The sequence below is a fragment of the Myotis myotis genome, unplaced genomic scaffold (assembly GCF_014108235.1).
Source record: "Myotis myotis isolate mMyoMyo1 unplaced genomic scaffold, mMyoMyo1.p scaffold_m19_p_16, whole genome shotgun sequence".
Classification (NCBI taxonomy): Eukaryota; Metazoa; Chordata; class Mammalia; order Chiroptera; family Vespertilionidae; genus Myotis; species Myotis myotis.
Window position 1 is genome coordinate 22,300,979 of NW_023416320.1, and position 17,840 is coordinate 22,318,818.

The 17,840-nt window shown below is 38.7% G+C and overlaps 1 protein-coding gene across 2 annotated transcripts in view; it reads right to left on the minus strand.

Annotated features, from left to right (window-relative positions):
- Positions 1-293: 293 nt before the first annotated feature.
- Positions 294-17,840, minus strand: part of EIF3H (eukaryotic translation initiation factor 3 subunit H) — an 87,739-nt gene continuing 70,192 nt past the window's right edge. The window contains exons 3-8 of one of the 2 annotated variants that reach the window (XM_036338108.1): positions 15,895-16,062; positions 14,323-14,422; positions 12,980-13,129; positions 5,829-5,949; positions 2,398-2,530; positions 294-518 (exon numbers count right to left, since the gene is read on the minus strand). In XM_036338108.1, coding sequence (XP_036194001.1) covers positions 421-518; positions 2,398-2,530; positions 5,829-5,949; positions 12,980-13,129; positions 14,323-14,422; positions 15,895-16,062 — 770 coding nt within the window. In that variant the 3' untranslated portion in view covers positions 294-420. The remainder of the gene's footprint in view (positions 519-2,397; positions 2,531-5,828; positions 5,950-12,979; positions 13,130-14,322; positions 14,423-15,894; positions 16,063-17,840) is intronic. The other variant, XM_036338109.1, reaches the window with a different exon arrangement.

Sequence of the window (17,840 nt, forward strand, 5' to 3'; positions counted from 1 at the left end):
GGGGTTGTGGGGAGGCCGATGGGGCGAAGACATGGAGCCTGGGATTGCAGGGGCTTGAGCGATGAAGTGCTAGGATTCACACTGGGTTCCAGGCCTCTGGGTCAGGAGTTGGGACAAGCAGTATTGGACTGTGTGGTTGAGAAGTGGCAGCTCAGGGGTAGCCAAAGTGATGGATGGAGGTCAGAGCCTGGTGAAGTTTCTGGTGAAGATTTTTATATTTTGGAAATAAATAGGTAGAAGGAAGACAAAAATAAGCAACTAATATGTCTCAATCCAAATGAGCAAGCACTCAAGATTGTTTAATTAATATTTTATTATTGACTAGAAGACTTTTCAAGATACAAATATATTTCTTCCAAGAGCTGCGTCATTGTGATCTCAAGAGTCCACATCAACTCCTTTTCTGGAAACTTCCTTTTCTTAGCTGTTGTATTCTTGGAGAGCCTGGGCCATGAAGAGTTTGCCTAAGTTCTGGGCAGTGAATTCCTTGATGTTCTGGCAGTAAGTGTTAATCTGGCCTGTGCATTTGGGAAAGTGAGAGAAAGAATTGTAATGTTCCTCAAATTATAAAATGATCTGGAACTCAAACAAGAAGATCAACACAGCACAGAACCACCAGTATTTTGTTTTGGGTTAAGAGGATATAAGAATCAATTCTATTTTTCCATAGAGATAATAAAGGTTAGATGTTCTTAAGCAGTGGTTCTCAACCTTCCTAATGCCGCGACCCTTTAATACAGTTCCTCATGTTGTGGTGACCCCCAATTTCATTGTTACAAATTGAACATAATTAAAGCATAGTGATTAATCACAAAAACAATATGTAATTATATATGTTTTCTGATGGTCTTAGGCGGCCCCTGTGAAAGGGTTGTTGGACCCCCAAGTCGCGACCCACAGGTTGAGAATCTTAAGCTATCTTCTGCTCTTGGTTACATAGAGAAGAAAAATTACAACTTTCAAAAAGATCATCAGTAGTTAAGAACATATTAGCTGTCAATCAAAATGTGCTGACTATGTAGCTGAAACCAACACTGTACAAGGTAGAAAACAGCACTGGTCTTGGTAGCAGGTGGAAAGAACAGCAAACTACGCCGACCCAGCTGACCCAGGCCTGAGCAAGTACAGTGGTTTCCAGTCTGTGCTCTGGAAACACTGAGCACTCCTCCGCCCCCAAAACCACCACAGAGCAGAGCAGACAGAATCCCCATGAAGAAAGGACACACACTGCTTTTAAGTCATAAAACTAATGATCTAAACTGCTGCAATAATTACATACTTTCTGAAAGTATGAGAAATACAATTCTGCTTGCACTGGACCTTAAGTAAGGAATGTGTCTCAGTTTCCCAAATTTAATTTATGTGGGTACAAGAAAGCTTTATAGAATTTAGATTTTCCTCCACCCTAAAAATAGATCAATATAAATATATCAATGGAAATTGTAAAAGATCAGCTTTTCTTTTTTTTTATTTTTAAGTATATTTTATTGATTTTTTACAGAGAGGAAGGGAGAGGGATAGAGAGTTAGAAACATCGATGAGAGAGAAACATCGATCAGCTGTCTCCTGCACACTCCCTACTGGGGATGTGCCCACAACCAAGGTACATGCCCTTGACCGGAATCAAACCTGGGACCCTTGAGTCCGCAGGCTGACGCTCTATCCACTGAGCCAAATCGGTTCAGGCAAGATCAGCTTTTCTTTGCGTAGGATTTTTACTCCAATAAATGCCTCTAACAGTATTTAACGTGTATATAGAAATAAGGTATTGAATCGAACAGTATTTAATGTTTATATAGAAGTAAGTTATTTATAGCTAGTAAGATCATGAATGTTAAATATTCTAAATCAAGTCCTAGAGTAGGAAATAAAAACTCTACCACTTAAAGGAGGTGTTAAATGTTAAGTAACCCCAGAGCAAGTCCATCCAGAATTGCATTCGTGTTGCTACAATTTAAGTCTAAGTAAGGGAAACACTCTGCTGTTGAGTCAGAAAACTCAATTCAATTCAAACTCCCACACAGACTTGGGCTCAGTGCTGTGCTCCAACAGGAAAAGCAAAAGGCTCCAGCTAAAGGATCTGCTACATTACGAGACTGTAAAAAGGTTTTCTTACTTCCCATGAAGATAACACAAATAAAACCTTCCCATTTTACAGAGTTTATAATGCCATCTCAAAAATGTTCGGAGAAACACAGTGAAGCACTGAAAGGACCTGGAAAATAAAAGACTGACAAATTCTTTAATTTCAGAAATTGCAGGTACTAGACTCAAATTCGTCATTCAACCATGTTAAATGCACTAGCTTTTATGATGTACATTCTGTTTTTTCAAATTTCTGCCGCCTACTTTCTAAAGAACAGAGAAAACGGCCACATTTGCGCTGGCTGACAGTACCTGCAATGAGCAAAGAATCCATCCTGGCTGGAGGCTGTGGTGGTTTGAAGAGTTTGGACAGATCCTCCTCAGGAAGTGGGGGTTCTCCTCGACTCTGGCGCTGCATGTTCTCCTGCTGGCGACGCTGCTGATACTAAAGTTCAGAGGGTAAAGGACTTGGTTATTTTTCTCTATCAGAGGAGAAAGAAAGACCTCCCTCAGTGTGACCACAGCTCTGAATTCCAATCTGGTTTATCAGGGTTAATTCTTGGTAACTCTTGCTTCTAAGAGACTAAATATTGCAACCTTAGAAGAAAATTCCTTTGCTATAAATTCCAGTCACTCTGAGCTTTAAGAGTCTATGACTAACGATTTGGAAAAACACAACCGATTATGTGAGAAACAGGAGGCTTACAAGGCAAAGCAGCTCAGGATTAGTTAGTGCATCAAAGGGAGAAACATGACCATTTATGACAATGGGGTAAATGACAGCATTGTAAGTACGAGTTATCTTAATCTTAGTAACTAAGAAATGGAACTACCACATTGGGAATTCTTTCAACTTTATCCCTACTGACCAAAACAACAATACTGATGATAATGTTCACCACAGCTTGGCAGCTCCTGTGTAGAGCATCTGCCCACTGGTGGTCATTGTGCATCACAGCTATTGGTCAGACAGTCGCTTAGGCTTTTATATATATTCACTAGAGGCCCGGTGCACAAAAATTTGTGCACTGGGGGGGGGAGGGGGGGCCCTCAGCCCGGCCTGTGCCCTCTCGCAGTCTGGGACCGCACAGGGGATGACCACCTACTGGCTTAGGCCCGCTCCCTAGGGGATTGGGCCTAAGATGGCAATCAGACATCCCTCTGGCAGCCCGGCAGCCCTCGGGGGATGTCCACTTGCCAGCGGGGAGCAGACCTATGCTGCAGTCGGACATCCTTAGCGCTGCTGAGGAGGCAGGAGAGGCTCCCACCACCACCGCTGTACTGGCAACCATCAGCCTGGCTTGTGGCTGAGCAGAGCTCCTCCCATGTGAGAGCAACCTGACCACCAGAGAACAGCTCCTGCATTGAGAGTCTGCCCCCTGGTGGTCAGTATGTGTCATAGTGACCAGTCATTCCCAGTCTTTCTGCTGTTAGGGTCAGTTTTCATATTACCCTTTTACTATATAGGATAGAGGCCTGGTGCCAGGTGGGGGCTGACTGGTTTGCCCTGAAGGGTGTCCCGGACCAGGGTAGGGGTCCCGCTTGGGTGCCTGGCCAGCCTGGGTGAGGGGCTGATGGCTATTTGCAGCTGGTCACACCCCCTTCAGGGTGGGGGTCCCCACTGGGGTGCCTGGCCAGTCTGGGTGAGGGGATGACAGCTGTTTGCAGCTGGTAACACCCCCTTCAGGATGGGGGTCCCGCTTGGGTGCCTGGCCAGCCTGGAGGATGATGGGCTATTTGCAGCTGGTCACACCACCTTCAGGGTGGGGGTCCCCACTGGGGTTCCTGGCCAGTCTGGGTGAGGGGCTGAGGGCCGTTTTCAGGCTGGCGGGTGAATGAAGCTCCCAACCTCTCCTTTTTTTCTTTTATTCTGGGATTTATTTACCTTCTATGGCTGTCACTGGAGCTGAGAGCCGGCTTTAGCTCTGAGGCTCGGCTCCAGCTCAGAGACCTCGGCTGCTGAAAGCAGGAATCTAGGGTTTGTTTGGGTTCTATAATTGTAACACTGTTTCGGTCCTACTCGCTCCAGCTCTGACGGCTGAAAGCAGGTTTCTGGGGACTGTTTAACTTCTATAATTGCAACATAGTTGCTTAGAGTGCAAGCTCAGAGGCTGGCAGCGGCAGGCGGGGAGCCTTGGCTTCCTCCATCACTGGAGCAAGCAAGCCTCCTGTTCGCTTCAGCTGCCTGGCTGCCGGCCGCCATCTTGGTTGGCAGTTAATTTGCATATCTCGCTGATTAGCCAATGGGAAGGGCAGCGAAGTTACAGTTAATTACCATGTTTATTATTAGATAGGATATAGATTATTTTAGCATCATCACTATTATTATACTAGTAATTACTATTAGTATTAACAACAGATAAACCCGTGCTTTAGGTCTATAGCTAAGAATGAATATTAGCTCAGATAATGCTTCCAAAACTTTCATTCAAACTCTGGATTCCTACGATTTTCTGGAGAGAAGGTGGGGATATAAATAAAGGTATAGATCACCTACAAACTTATCACAATCAAGAGCTCATGGTTGTAGATTGCTTACAAAAGCAGGGGAAAATAACATCCCACACAGTGTCTTAAAATTTTAAGTTCTTGGAGTCCTACAAAACCAAGAGAAATGACAGCTCTTCCTAAAGTAGATAAGTAACTTGCTTTGCAAAGATTCCTATACTTAGTAGGGGTTATGAATAGTCAGTAAGAATAAACATCAAACACAAAAATTTAAGACAGATTAGAAATCTGAAAAATATTTGTAAGATTGGTTTTCAGAATCAATAGTCTCATAGGTGACAGATTTTTCAATTTGACAACCCAGGTTGAGTATTTTCCCCCCTCAGTTTATCAGATATTTTCACCATCATCATCTTCACCACCATTTTTTTCAGCTAAAATACTTTATAGATTTATATGCGTGTTTATAATTCTAAGTATGGCAGAAACAAAGAATTTAAATTTCACTAAATAAATGAACACTGATATAAAAATATTTTTTATACAACTCTCTCAGAACCACTTAATCTTAGAATTCTACTATTAACATCTAGTTTAAAGTGCATTTTAATGAACACAAAATATATACAAACACTTTCCCATATAAACATTCTGGAATCCACTTATCTATGAATCAAATATTAAAAACATTGCAGAGCAATATAGCCCCAAAACAACATTCCAGGAACTGTGAAAATCATGTGGCCTTCAGCAACGCTAATAAAGAAAAGGTTAAATGGTCATAGCAGTATATGTGTATATGAGAGTCTTCAGGTAATTCTAGGATTTTTATCTGTATTATACCATCTATTTCACAGCAGTTGGTCTATTATTTCCTATCAAAATTGCTTGCTCTTAATCACAATAGCTCAGCTTTTTAAATGAACTGAAGATTGCTAACTATGCTGCAATGAGCCACTACCAAACCAATTATAGTTAGTAAAGAAATGAGCTGTGACACTCTAGAATCTCTTTGCCTCTGATTTTCTCAATAAATGTAACTCTTATTTGCATAACCTTGGCATTACACTTTGAGCTTATACACTGGCTCTCTAAGATAGGTATTTTTAAGTACAACTTGTAAATAACACATTAGGAACATACTACATAAAGAATAATCTTTTTAGATATGATATAGAGCTACTCGCTTTATATCTCAATGCTTTATCAGAGTTAATTTAGGTCTTTGAAGATGACTCTTGAAGCATCGTACTTAGAAATGAATTCTGTTTGTCAAATTTTTCTGTAATACCAACCTGGTGTTTCTGTTGCTGCTGTTTACTCGTGTTCCTCATGTATGTATTATATTTAACTATATCTTGGCTCATTTCATCCACTCTGTCCATCAGCAACTGTAGAGTCTTTCCCAAATGATTGCTGAAACGTAAAGTAAATATAATGACATGTCATGTTTTCAAGTTATGGTTCTGCCACTGCTCTGAAGAGTTCTGAGATATTAAACCTACCTGCCATTTGCTAAAAGAATAGAAGCCCAGTATACTTGAAAGCAAGGGTAGAGGAAAGAATCTGAGTCAGGTTGGTATTCAACCTTCCATATCTGAAATAGCTCAGCTTCCTACTGTCAGAGCATTCGCATGTCAGGGTAGGAACTGTTCAACACACCTGGCAGGATATTACCAATGAATACTTTCTTTACAACCAAGTTTCAGTACTCCTGAGCCCCTTTCCTTAGCATCCCCTTCCCCAAACTGTGCTCCAGAACATTTAAATCGGCAGCCATTGGAAGGAAGAACCATGCAAACAGACTAAGACTTCTGGCACACGATGTCTCTATCTAGTAGATTCTAAATTAGCAGCAGCAGCAGCATTGATTCTGTAAAGCCAAGTGAAGCAAGAAAGGGGGCTCCTTTCCTCTTGCCCTTCCTAGAATCTGTAATGTAGTCGCTCATACTTCTTTCCTTCTCCAAAAATTTCTACTGCATCTCATTTACCAAAACCTTCTTATAACATGAAACTAATGCACGTCACTTTATGTGCGTCACTGATGTCCCAGCTAGGATGGCGACCATCATACTGATTTCTGCCTGCAACTACCTCCTGCCATGGGAAGGCCTGCTACTACATGTGTGTACTATAAAGCAACTAGCTGACAAACAGCACTCATTCATTCATTGAAGACCAATTATGTCCCATTTCAGTGTTAGCATACAGGGAGACAACAGTGAATGAGACATTCATGGTCTCTGTATTCACTGAGCTTATTAATTGATGGGGGATGAGGAGAAAGAAAGGGGGAAGTAGAGAGACACTTTAAGTAGTACGGCCAGAATATCACTCTAAGGAGAAGACAGGGTGAAAGCAAGAATTAGAGGAATCAGCCAGGCAAGGAAGAATGAAGGTGGAAGAAAGCACCGAGCTGAAGGCCTGACATGGAAGAGAACTAGACAGATAAAAAGAAGAGGACGGGCATGGCTGGAGCACAGTGATAGGGTAGAGAGCTCAGACAAGCACATACGGGAAGTCATCAGCTGCACCACACAGGGCCCATTAATTAACAGTGTGAATGAGACTCTTCACCTTCAGGTGAATGCTGCCCTGGAGTTCTACATGTCTGTGACGTGTTTTGCCTTAAATTTTAAAATTACCACTCTGGCCCTGACTGTTGTGGCTCAGCTGGTTGGAGCATCGCCCCTTACACCAAAAGGTGGCGGGTTAATTCCTGGTCAGGCACATAGCCTGGCTGTGGGAGGCAACTGATGGAAGTTTCTCTTTCTCTCTTCCTCCTCTAAAATTTTTGGACAGGACAGGACAGGAAAGGAAGAAAGAAAGAAGACCACTCTGCCTGCCATGCAGAGAACAGACTGGACTGTAGGAACCAGGGAACCAGTTAAGAGTCTATTGTGGACCCTGGCAAGGATGTAGAGAAACTGGAACACTCATACATTGTGGTAAGAATAAAAAAAAATGGTGCAGCTGCTGTGGAAAACAGTTTGATGGTTCCTCAGAAAGTTAAACATAGAGTTAATAGATGACCCAGCAATTCCACACCTCGATATATTCTCGAGAACTGAAAACATGCTCACACCAAAACTTGTACATGCATGTTAATAGGTGCATTATTCATAACAACCAAAAAGTGGAAAAACCCCACATGTCTATCAAAGGATGAATGGATAAATTGTGCTTTATTTGTACAACAGAATACTACTGAGTCATAAAAAGTATGCAGTACTGAACATGAGTGAAACTGAAAAACATTACACTAAGAGAGAAGCCAGATATAAAAGGCCACTTACTATAATGGTTCCGTTTATATGAAACGTCCAGAATAGGCAATCCATACAGACAGAAAGTAATCAGTGTGGCCAGGGGATGGGGAAGGAGGAGTGACTGCTTAGAGAGTAAGGGTGTCTGGTTCAGGGTGATGAAAATGTTCTGGAATTAGTGGTGATGGTTGCACAACACTGTGAGTACATTATAAACCAATGAATTGTACTTTTTAAAATGGCTAATATGGTGGGTTTTATTCTATGTGAATTTTATCTCTACTTTTAAAACTACACACGCCACCTCTCCTGTGGTAGTACAGAGACAAACAGAGCTGGCTTGGCCTAGGGTGGGGCAGTGAGCATGGAGAAAAGTGGGCAGAACTGAGCAGGGAATCAAGAATCAAGGCGGACTCCCAGTTTCCTGCTTTAAGCAATTGCATGGTTGGTTTTAGCATCCAGAGAAGGGGAAAGCTGAGGAAGACAGAGACTGGAAATACTGGGAATGAATCAAAGTAAATCCAGTTAAAATATGAATTCTATATGGATTCCATCTATAACTTGAAGAAAATTAGAAAGTTTTTGGCTCTTCCTTAAATAGAAGAGCATAGAACTGGTGTGTCTGCTGGTGTATGTGTGTGTGTAAATCAATTTGCCGTTTAAACCCAGGTCTGGCACTACCTACATAACCTTGGCCAAGTGAATTAACCTGTCTAGGAATCTAAGTGCTTTTTTTTTCAAATTAAAGCTTTATTTCCTATTTATCTTATTTCATTGTAATTTTGTGAATCACTTTCAACTTTGTTTCCCCATAGCTAATCAAATGTTCTGGTCCATTTCATTATATAGTCACACTGTTTTCCAAATAACTTCAGGGATAAAATTTAACAATATTGTGTTATCTCCCACGTATCCTTCCAACACGTTATCAAGTACATACTAACTTTGCCAGCACTGTTAAATACGAAGGGTTACACTCTGTATGCCACTGTTGCATTCAACACATTCTAGCGAGAGGAAGGCAAAAAGATAAATATAACACAGTGGTGATAACTGCTATAACAGAACAGAAGCATAAAAGATAGTTTGGTAGATCAGATGAGACTTTCTGAATTATGTGACTGCTGAATTTTGAGATTTTGAAGAGGAGTTGGAAATGGGAGTTGGAGACAAATAAGGAAGGCAGGAGGGGTCACTGCAGATACTAGGCACAGGCAGCATATTCAGAGACTCCCATAAAAAAGCACAATGCACTTGAGGAACTACAATAATTCATACACCAGGAGAGCAGAAAAAGGGCAAGATCAGAGGAAATAAAGAGCAATGAAACTAAGGCAGACACAGTCACAGCGCAGAGACTCTTAGAAGCAAGCACATACTAACTTCGCCAGCACTGTTAAATACTAAGGGTTACACTCTAATCCTTAATTGGAGGAAAAAAAGTTTAAGCAAAGGAGTAAGAGGAACATATAATTTGCATTTAGCAAGATCACTCCAATGAAAAAGGGAAAGGTTAAAAGCAGGATGTTAGGAGACTGTGAGAGGAATGAGGAGCAGAAATAATGAGGTCCTGGCCGAAGGCAGAGATGTGGGAGTCAGATGAAGTCACTCCAGGAGTGCACACGGGGAAGACAGACCCGAGGAACACGGATATTCAGGGATGGGCAGAAGAGGGCTCACCATGGGGAATAAGGAGCTGAGGTTTCAGACTCCAAAGAAACTATTTCAGGAAGAAAGGGTTATAGTGATAAAAGCATCTTCTGTGACTTTAGTGAGAGCTCCAACAACACAGAATAGATGGAGCACTAAGTGTTGAAGATAAGTGGGAAATGAGAAAACACACAACATGTAGAAAATTCTATTAAAAAATTTGACTATAAAAAAAAAGAAAATGAAGCAAAAGGTGAAAGGAAATGGATAATAATGGCATGCGTTCAAAAGATGTTCTTTTTGTAACTTCAATTTTAAAATGAGACAGACTTAAACAAGTTTAAATGTCCTTATTCTTAAGAGATGCACTTCAAGTCTTTAGGGGTTAAGAGTCAATGTCTGTAATTTTCTTTCAAATGGTTGGGGTATGGGGTGGAATACACATTTTTAATGTATGTAGTAGATAGAGAGCCAGTGCAAATGCGGCAAGATACACAACTGGTGAATCTAGGTAAAGGGATATGAGTGTTCACTGTATTATTTTTCTGAAGAGTTGAACATTTTCAAAAATTTCTAAAATTGGGAAAAACAAGTCAATAAACATAGTAGAAAAGAAATAGCCCAGAAAAACTGAAGATATCTGAGAAAGGAGGGCAGAGGAAAAAATTCGGATACTGAGAAGGCAGGAGAGGCAGGGCTGGGACTGGCCTAAGTTAATTACAGCATTTCTTGCATTTAATCTCATTTTAGAAGAATTGAGGGCCCCCAAATGATATTAAATGCAAGAAATGCCACAATTAACTACACGGTTATAGCTGTTAAATAAGTCATTTATGTCTGTAAGTGGAACCATTAAAAGAGAAAGTTCACCATCAATCCTATGAGCAGGTAACTGGGGAGGTGAGAATGGGGGTGCACATTGACAATGGAGAAAAACCATGAAGGCAAGTTACTGTCAGATGCAGAGAAAGATTTGTTTCTAGAGCTTAAATCTTGGAGGCTGACTACACTGTAGCAATGAGAAAGGTATTACTAGAATAAACCCTTCCTCTCCACCAAAAACTGTCTTTAAAGTACTATCATTATGTATTATAGGTAAATGCAATTATAGTAAAAGAACACAAACAAACAAAAAAGTCTAAAAAATCTACACAATAGTCTTTGTAAGGCAAAAGGAATTAAGTGTAATATATAACTATTTCACAGATACCAGGAAATCACAGGTCCATTACCAAGAGCAATTTTATGGGGATCTTTTCAGTACTAGTTCAACTAGAATTCTAAAACAGGGAGTTATTGTTAGGAGTTCCAATAAAATAGCCTTTTCTTTTATTGCCGAGGAAACAAAGAACTGAACACAGATAACTTAAACAGATGTCAACCAAGACATGCAGTGATAAGTCAGCTCTGGCTAGAGTATCAACTTATCTTTAAAGTATGATGCCCACCCTTCGTTTACTTTTTTTTTAAAAGCAACTAAAAACAATCGTTTTTTTCATGTGTGAAAAGCTCAAGGCTTATGTAACACATTTTCAAAAAAATTATTAAAAGCTGTTATAAAATAGCTATTACTAGAACTTTCATTTAATAAAATTAGAATTTTTTAAATGAAAGGAACTGTAGTATGTTTTATTCACAACACAGGCAAATTTACCAGGTAAATCAATGAATTGGTATCCACGTATGAGTTGTGAAAAGCAAGATCAAGCAAAATGTTTAATGAGATGCTTAAAAATAATTTCTGATGCGGTTTCTTAGAAAAAAAATTTATGGCAACTGGTCTGATTAATGTTATAAATTAAAATTTGAGATGAACAAAGTTTTTAAAGTAGTATTATCAATTTGGGTCAATTTAACAGTCCACTGATATAAGCTCTGCTTCAAGTTTTCTCTCCCAACAGGAATACCAATTTACTCTTAAAATAATGTAACATGAAGAGCAAAAGGCCTCTCTCCTTATTTCACACAAAATACAGAAGATAAACACTATCATGAAGTATTTGTCTAGAAGATCTTGGCAGCTATGGAGAATTGGGAACCTTTTCTTGGCCATTAGAGCTGACGCTTTGGATAAGCACACATCACAGGCCACTGGTAATGTTAAAGCACAGAAGGGCTAAATGTGTTTTGTATGCTCAGTAAGGAAGCTTGGGAAAAGGTGAAGACATAAATTATATAAGCAAAAGCTTTCACATAGTAAATTCAAAATTTTTATATAACTATATACTTAAATTCATCAAATTGTAACCCTGCTGAAAAAGGTTCTTAGCCCAAAGCCTTAAATACAGGTGTGCCGAGTGGGTTTGTAAAGCAGTAAAGAAAAATATGACCTCCTTAAAGAGACGAACTGGAGAATTACTACGGCTATGTTTGCAGTTAAACGGCGTATTCTTTAGTGCCAAATTAGTCTCGAAACCTGGCTGTCTCACCTAGCGCTCCTTCACCATCCAGTTTCCTTCTCCTTCCCCTGTGAAGACTTTCTGGGCCTGTGGCACAATCATGCAATGAAAAGTGGCACTTCAACCACAGTTCTGCCCATCCCAGACACTGGAGAAGACACCGGGCTCTCTGGTCCTTTGGGTTTATCGCACTTGTTTTATGACAAAGAATCCTATATTGTTCTGTTGTACAAGCTTCTATCTGGGATAACTGAAAACTGATAAATAATTGAGCTTTTGTTCTAAAATGGTTGCTTAAAAAAAACATTCAAACAAATGCATATTGATTGATTACTGACTCTGTCCATTTAAATTTCACTATATGTATCTGTTGTTAGCCTCCACCCACCATAAAACAATTACTAATATCAAGCCTAAAGGGCTTTGAAGAGAAGCTATATATAGGAATCTATTCATATTTCTGTTAAGAGAATAAATGAGGGGGGGGGGGGGACAGTAATTTCATAAAGGAAACTATCTGTTTTGGAACACTTCAGTCAGTGTTTTACCAATATAATAAATAACCTTAGCAACTACATAGCCAAAGCAGCCACTTGAAGGAAATTATGTCACCACTGTCTAAGATAGCAAGACAGTGTCAGGTCCAGAAAATTCTAAGTTTAGCTGGAAATCAAACGGGAAGCTTTCTACTAATAAAGTCTGCATCTGAACAAGGGCAAGAGCCGCCAGTAAAAGAAAAAAGTACTTTTTTGTTTTTCTCCCAAGCATTATTAAATATCTAGACATAGTAACATAGCCTCTGAGGGCAATGTACAATAAATAACTCTGAGCCAAATAAAAACCCTCCCCTACGGGCATTTACCTTATCAGAGCAAAAATGATCCAGCAAAGGCAGCGGAGGGTTGCTAGAACAGGAACTAATTTATATTCAAACAATGCTTCACTTTATCAGTTTGGCATTTTTCCTGGGATCTTAGCAAGGCAGGACAAGTACTACATGTTGTTACATGTCTTAGTAACCTCCAAATGTGCTTAAGTAATTCTTTTTTCTTGTTTGATAGGTTAGTCTAAATAAAAGAATCTTTTGCAGCAAGTGATAAAAAGGCACATTCATTAGGCAGGACCTCTTACCTGCTAGCAAGACTGAGCAATTCATGTTTATCTGCTACAGCTGACTTCTTCTCAAGCTCCCACATTAGGACATTGATTAGATGTGAATTTTTAATTACAATCGGCACTTCTTCAAACATGTGCTCAAAGGTGATACTTCCCTTTTTCAATCTGTGAAGCGTGTTAAAAATACTTTAGCCTGGTGGTCAGAAATAAATGTTAAATTGACTACTTCATACATTTTCCCTTAATTACAGGCCCTCTCCAGGATCTTTGTTTCATTAGAGCTCTCTAAAAAGGGAGAGAATGTTTTACAGTCGAGCATAACTCGAGAGATTTGGATAACTGAAAATGATCTGAGTTTGCACTATAAGCCCAGAAAATAAGATTCTTGGCAAAAGAAACTATTCCCTCTTTGTAATCAGGCATCTTCAAATTTTACTTGATAATAAAATGTGTCATAGGAAGTTATGTTATATAATCTATCTCTAAAACATTTAAAATAAATAGCTAGAAAAGAGAAATACTCAAGTTTTTGGCAAGTTCATTTTAAAAGCCTACTGAAATGGAGAGATTAACAACCAGCAGAATACTACTCATAGAATATTGCACATGAATGCTTCAGATGTAAATTTGCAAGAATGCAACTTCTCATAGTTTAGTTATAGCTACCATACCCAGAAACTCTTCATGAGTTAGCTTTTCTTTTTAAATTCTTTGCACCTTAATTTCAAAAGAGAAACTATCAATGAACTGTCTGTCGATACTACATGAAGTTAAAGCCACTATAATAAGAAATAAAAATTCCTATAATGAACACAAAATGAAGAATTCTGAGTATTTCTTAGAATTTTTAACATAAATATTCCAATGCCATTGTGTAGGATCACAAAACAGCTTCATTAATTCTATGCATACTTGCACCCGTAATATTTCCAGTAAGCTGCATTCCTTACTGAATCTTTAAAATGTTTACACACCCACCCATGAAATAGGAGCTCAGAATAAGACACACAGCTCACAACCAGACTGACACAGAGTTTCCAATCTGATCTGAGAGCCGATGACCGTTCATCCACCTCCCATTATTTAATCATTTTTTCTTCAAGCCTAGTAGCTAATTAATTCCCACTCCAACTGAATCCGCCCGTGGTGAGAACAACAGATGAGATACTCCATACAGAACAGTTTAAACATGGAAAGGAAGAAATCAAGTGGCACTCGGCCATGCAGAAAACTTCTTCCGTCGACATGGCAAAAACATTTCCATGCCACCAAGGATTCAATAAACGTGGCAAACTAAAATCTTAAAAGAAAAACACCCAGTCCTTTACTGTGTGCCTTTTAGGCCTCCAAACACTTACGCTTCGGGAGAAAAATCCTTCTCTTTGCAAACTTCCATCAGTTTAGGAGTCAGTCTGTATGCCTTCAGTGAGAGAGACCCTTGGGCAGTTTTTATGGGATCTCAAATGAGAAAAAGAGAAAAAAAATTACTAAGAATTTTGTCAGGACAAGTGCTTGAATGACATTGGTTCTGGGCACATTTTGTTATTTAACATATAATCTTTACAAAATAAAGATCAAAATAAATAATCAGAACACAATTTGAAACAGATTCAAACCAGTATAGTAAATAGGAAGTGAAAATGGAGGAACTTATCCTACTTGTAATAGGTAAAATAATTTCCTCAGCTAGAACCAGCAATCATGATGAAAATCAAATATATGTTCTATACATTTTATATATATATGTTATAATTAGAAGAAAAATACTGATGAATATTAAATATTAAAATTCAGTGCATGCAACTGTGTGGTTCTTCGGTCAAATAATTTAATTGAATAGCCCTGCAAACAAAATTTATCCATATTAATATGCATTATTTAAATTTCTTTGTTAAAGCAGATTTTTTTTTTAATCACTAAAGTCAAAGTGCTATGACAAAAGTGTCTTTTTAGTTTTAGAGAAATTCATTATGTCAAAACTAACTGCTTAAACAGTCCATGAGTAAGGGAGCTTAGCACTTGCTGCATGATAACGGCTCTGGCATGCCAATATTCGCCTAAAACCTGTGTTAACATTCATGTTGTCTGAAACTTAACACAGTGAAACTTTTAGCAATAGGTGATAAAATGAAAACCAAAATAGATTGAAGCAAGTGGAAAATTCATCAAGGTCTGATGATGCAATGTTTCCAGCCAATATAAGTACACTTTAACAACTTGTTCTTTACTGTAATCCAATTGTTAACATACTGAAACAATTTTGGGGCAGCTCATAAGATTGATCGTATTCATTAGTATTTTTTCTGACAGATACTCAGGACGTTACATTTACTTCTCAGCTGGAAACTATATGCAAGTCTGCCAGATATGGCAAACTGTGAGTGTTCGGGGAGGGGGAGGCTATAAAGCTGTTAAATTGCCTACAGTTCTGATACAGCACAGAACATCTGGTCTGGAGAGCTTGAGGAAACACCATTAAATAGGCCGAAAAGAAAAAAATCTTTGTGCTAAGAAACAGTCCAGGTTTTGTACACTGCTGTCAGAGGTATAAAAAAAAACTTGGCACGCTGTGTTATGATTGGTCAGTCACGTACAGAGCCAGACACTCCAGCAATCGGGGTTTGTTAGACATCTGGTCTAGTTCCACCAGCCCCTTCAAATGAGGGAGGGGAGATGGAGGAATAAAAATGAAGCAGCTACTCCAGCATTCCAAAATGTACACATCAGGGCTCTGATAGCAAGAAAAATAAACAGAAAGAAGGAAACCCTGTCTAGACTTAGCTGCTGCTGAGGCTGCTGCAGAAACAGGCTTGGTATTTACTTGAGAAGCCCTGCCAGGCTGCTCTTAGAAGCAAAAAGACAGAAAGCAAAAATAGTAGCAGTAATAATATTAAGGGAAGAAAAGAATAATAAAGGAAACTCCTACAAACCGTAAATGAGAACAACAGACTCTTCAATGGCATGCTGGTAGCTGAACTGAGAATCCAAGAGCGCCCTGGTGACGAACGAGCCATAGTATGTGGACTGGTACCAGCCCACGTGGAGATGGTCAATGTTGACATGGCGAAGGCTCCGCATCATCTCCATCTGATATTGGACTAAACAAGGGGAGGAGGGGGATAAGAGAGAAATTATTAAATTATGCCATCAATATAATTTCTGTACAACTATTTATTAGCTAAAGGGAACAGGTTTCCAGACTTAAAATTCATTCAGCTCACATACAAAGAAAAAAATAAGATTTCAAATCATTTCAAATCACTGGGACTTTCCTTTTTTAATCAGTGAAAAAACATTTTGTAGAAAAGGTATTAAAAACACAGTAATACCTGTGCTAAACAAGAGATGATTTATTAAATGTAGTTTCCACTCCCCCTTTGAAAACCTTAAAAATAGTATATGCTTAAGAAAAAAAATTTGTGTTAATTACTAAACTGGCTTTAAGAAATTTCATTGGAATCAATAAGTGAGAATTGTTATCAATGTCTTCTTCAACACAGCTTTGAGAACTGAAAAGTTAAAACCATTAAGAAAACTAATGGGGAAACAACTACCACATTATTTAAATATGAACAGGATACAAGCTGTAGCCGGCTTAAAATATAAGAATTCATTTTTGCCTTCATCTGGTGCCCCCTGCTGCATATGCTAAATTTAAAAAAGAATTCCTTTTTCTTATTTCTGTGTTGCTTTGTGTTAATATATAATATTTTTATTAGACTAGAGCTTTATTTTAATCTCCATGTATGGAATAAAAAGATTGGATGACTTTTGCTTCTGTCAGATTAATAACTACAATGTATATAATAAAGCAGCATTACTAGAAAAATAGGTGCAAACTGACAATAAATAAAACGTTAGAAGAGCAATATAACCCAATAATGAATAGCAAATATGTGATAGAGTAGAAAACTTTATAGTCAATATAACATCTAAGCTCTTTCTACATAATGAAAGCATAACTATGTTGAGTAAATATATTTCTTAATTCAAAATCTAACCATTTCATTTTTAAAGCACAATCAGGTTTCAACAAAAGTAAGGTTATATGTCTATCATTTCCTTGGTTATAACACTACAATTTCACAAAGCAAATAAAATTCAGGATCATAAAGTGTAAAAGAACCTTCCTTGGATGGATACGGTCTTATTTTTCAACACTTGTTTCTAGGCAAAGAAGTTATAAATCTGCTTATTCCAAGGGAGGTTCTATATTTCATAATTAAAAAATAACAGCCAACTCATCAACTACTCAAGAATTACACTGATGCCCTAGCCCAGCGGTTCTCAACCTGTGGGTCGCGACCCCTTTTGCAGTCGAACGACCCTTTCATAGGGGTCGCCTAAGACCATCCTGCATATCAGATATTTACATTACGATTCATAACAGTAGCAAAATTACAGTTATGAAGTTGCAATGAAAATTTTACGGTTGGGTCACAACATGAGGAACTGTATTTAAAGGGCCAGAAGGTTGAGAACCACTGCCCTAGCCGGTTTGGCTCAGTGGATAGAGTGTTGGCCTAGGGACTGAAGGGTCCCAGGTTTGATTCCGGTCAAGGGCACATGCCTGGGTTGCGGGATCGATCCCCAATGGGGGCATGCAGGAGGCAGCCAATCAATGATTTTCTCTCATCATTCATGTTTCTATCTCTCTCTCCTCCCTTCCTCTCTGAAATTAATAAAAATATTTTTAGAAAGAATTACATTGTTTTTTCCATTTTTCCTTTTATACACAATATGATGGTCTCAAGAAGAGGAATAAAATTAATAATAATAATATATCAATTATCTTTCTCTTAAATTTTTGTCCCTTTAGCACACGAGACCCCTTTCCCAGCTAGTTTAACAGATTCATATCAGTCACATAAATTTA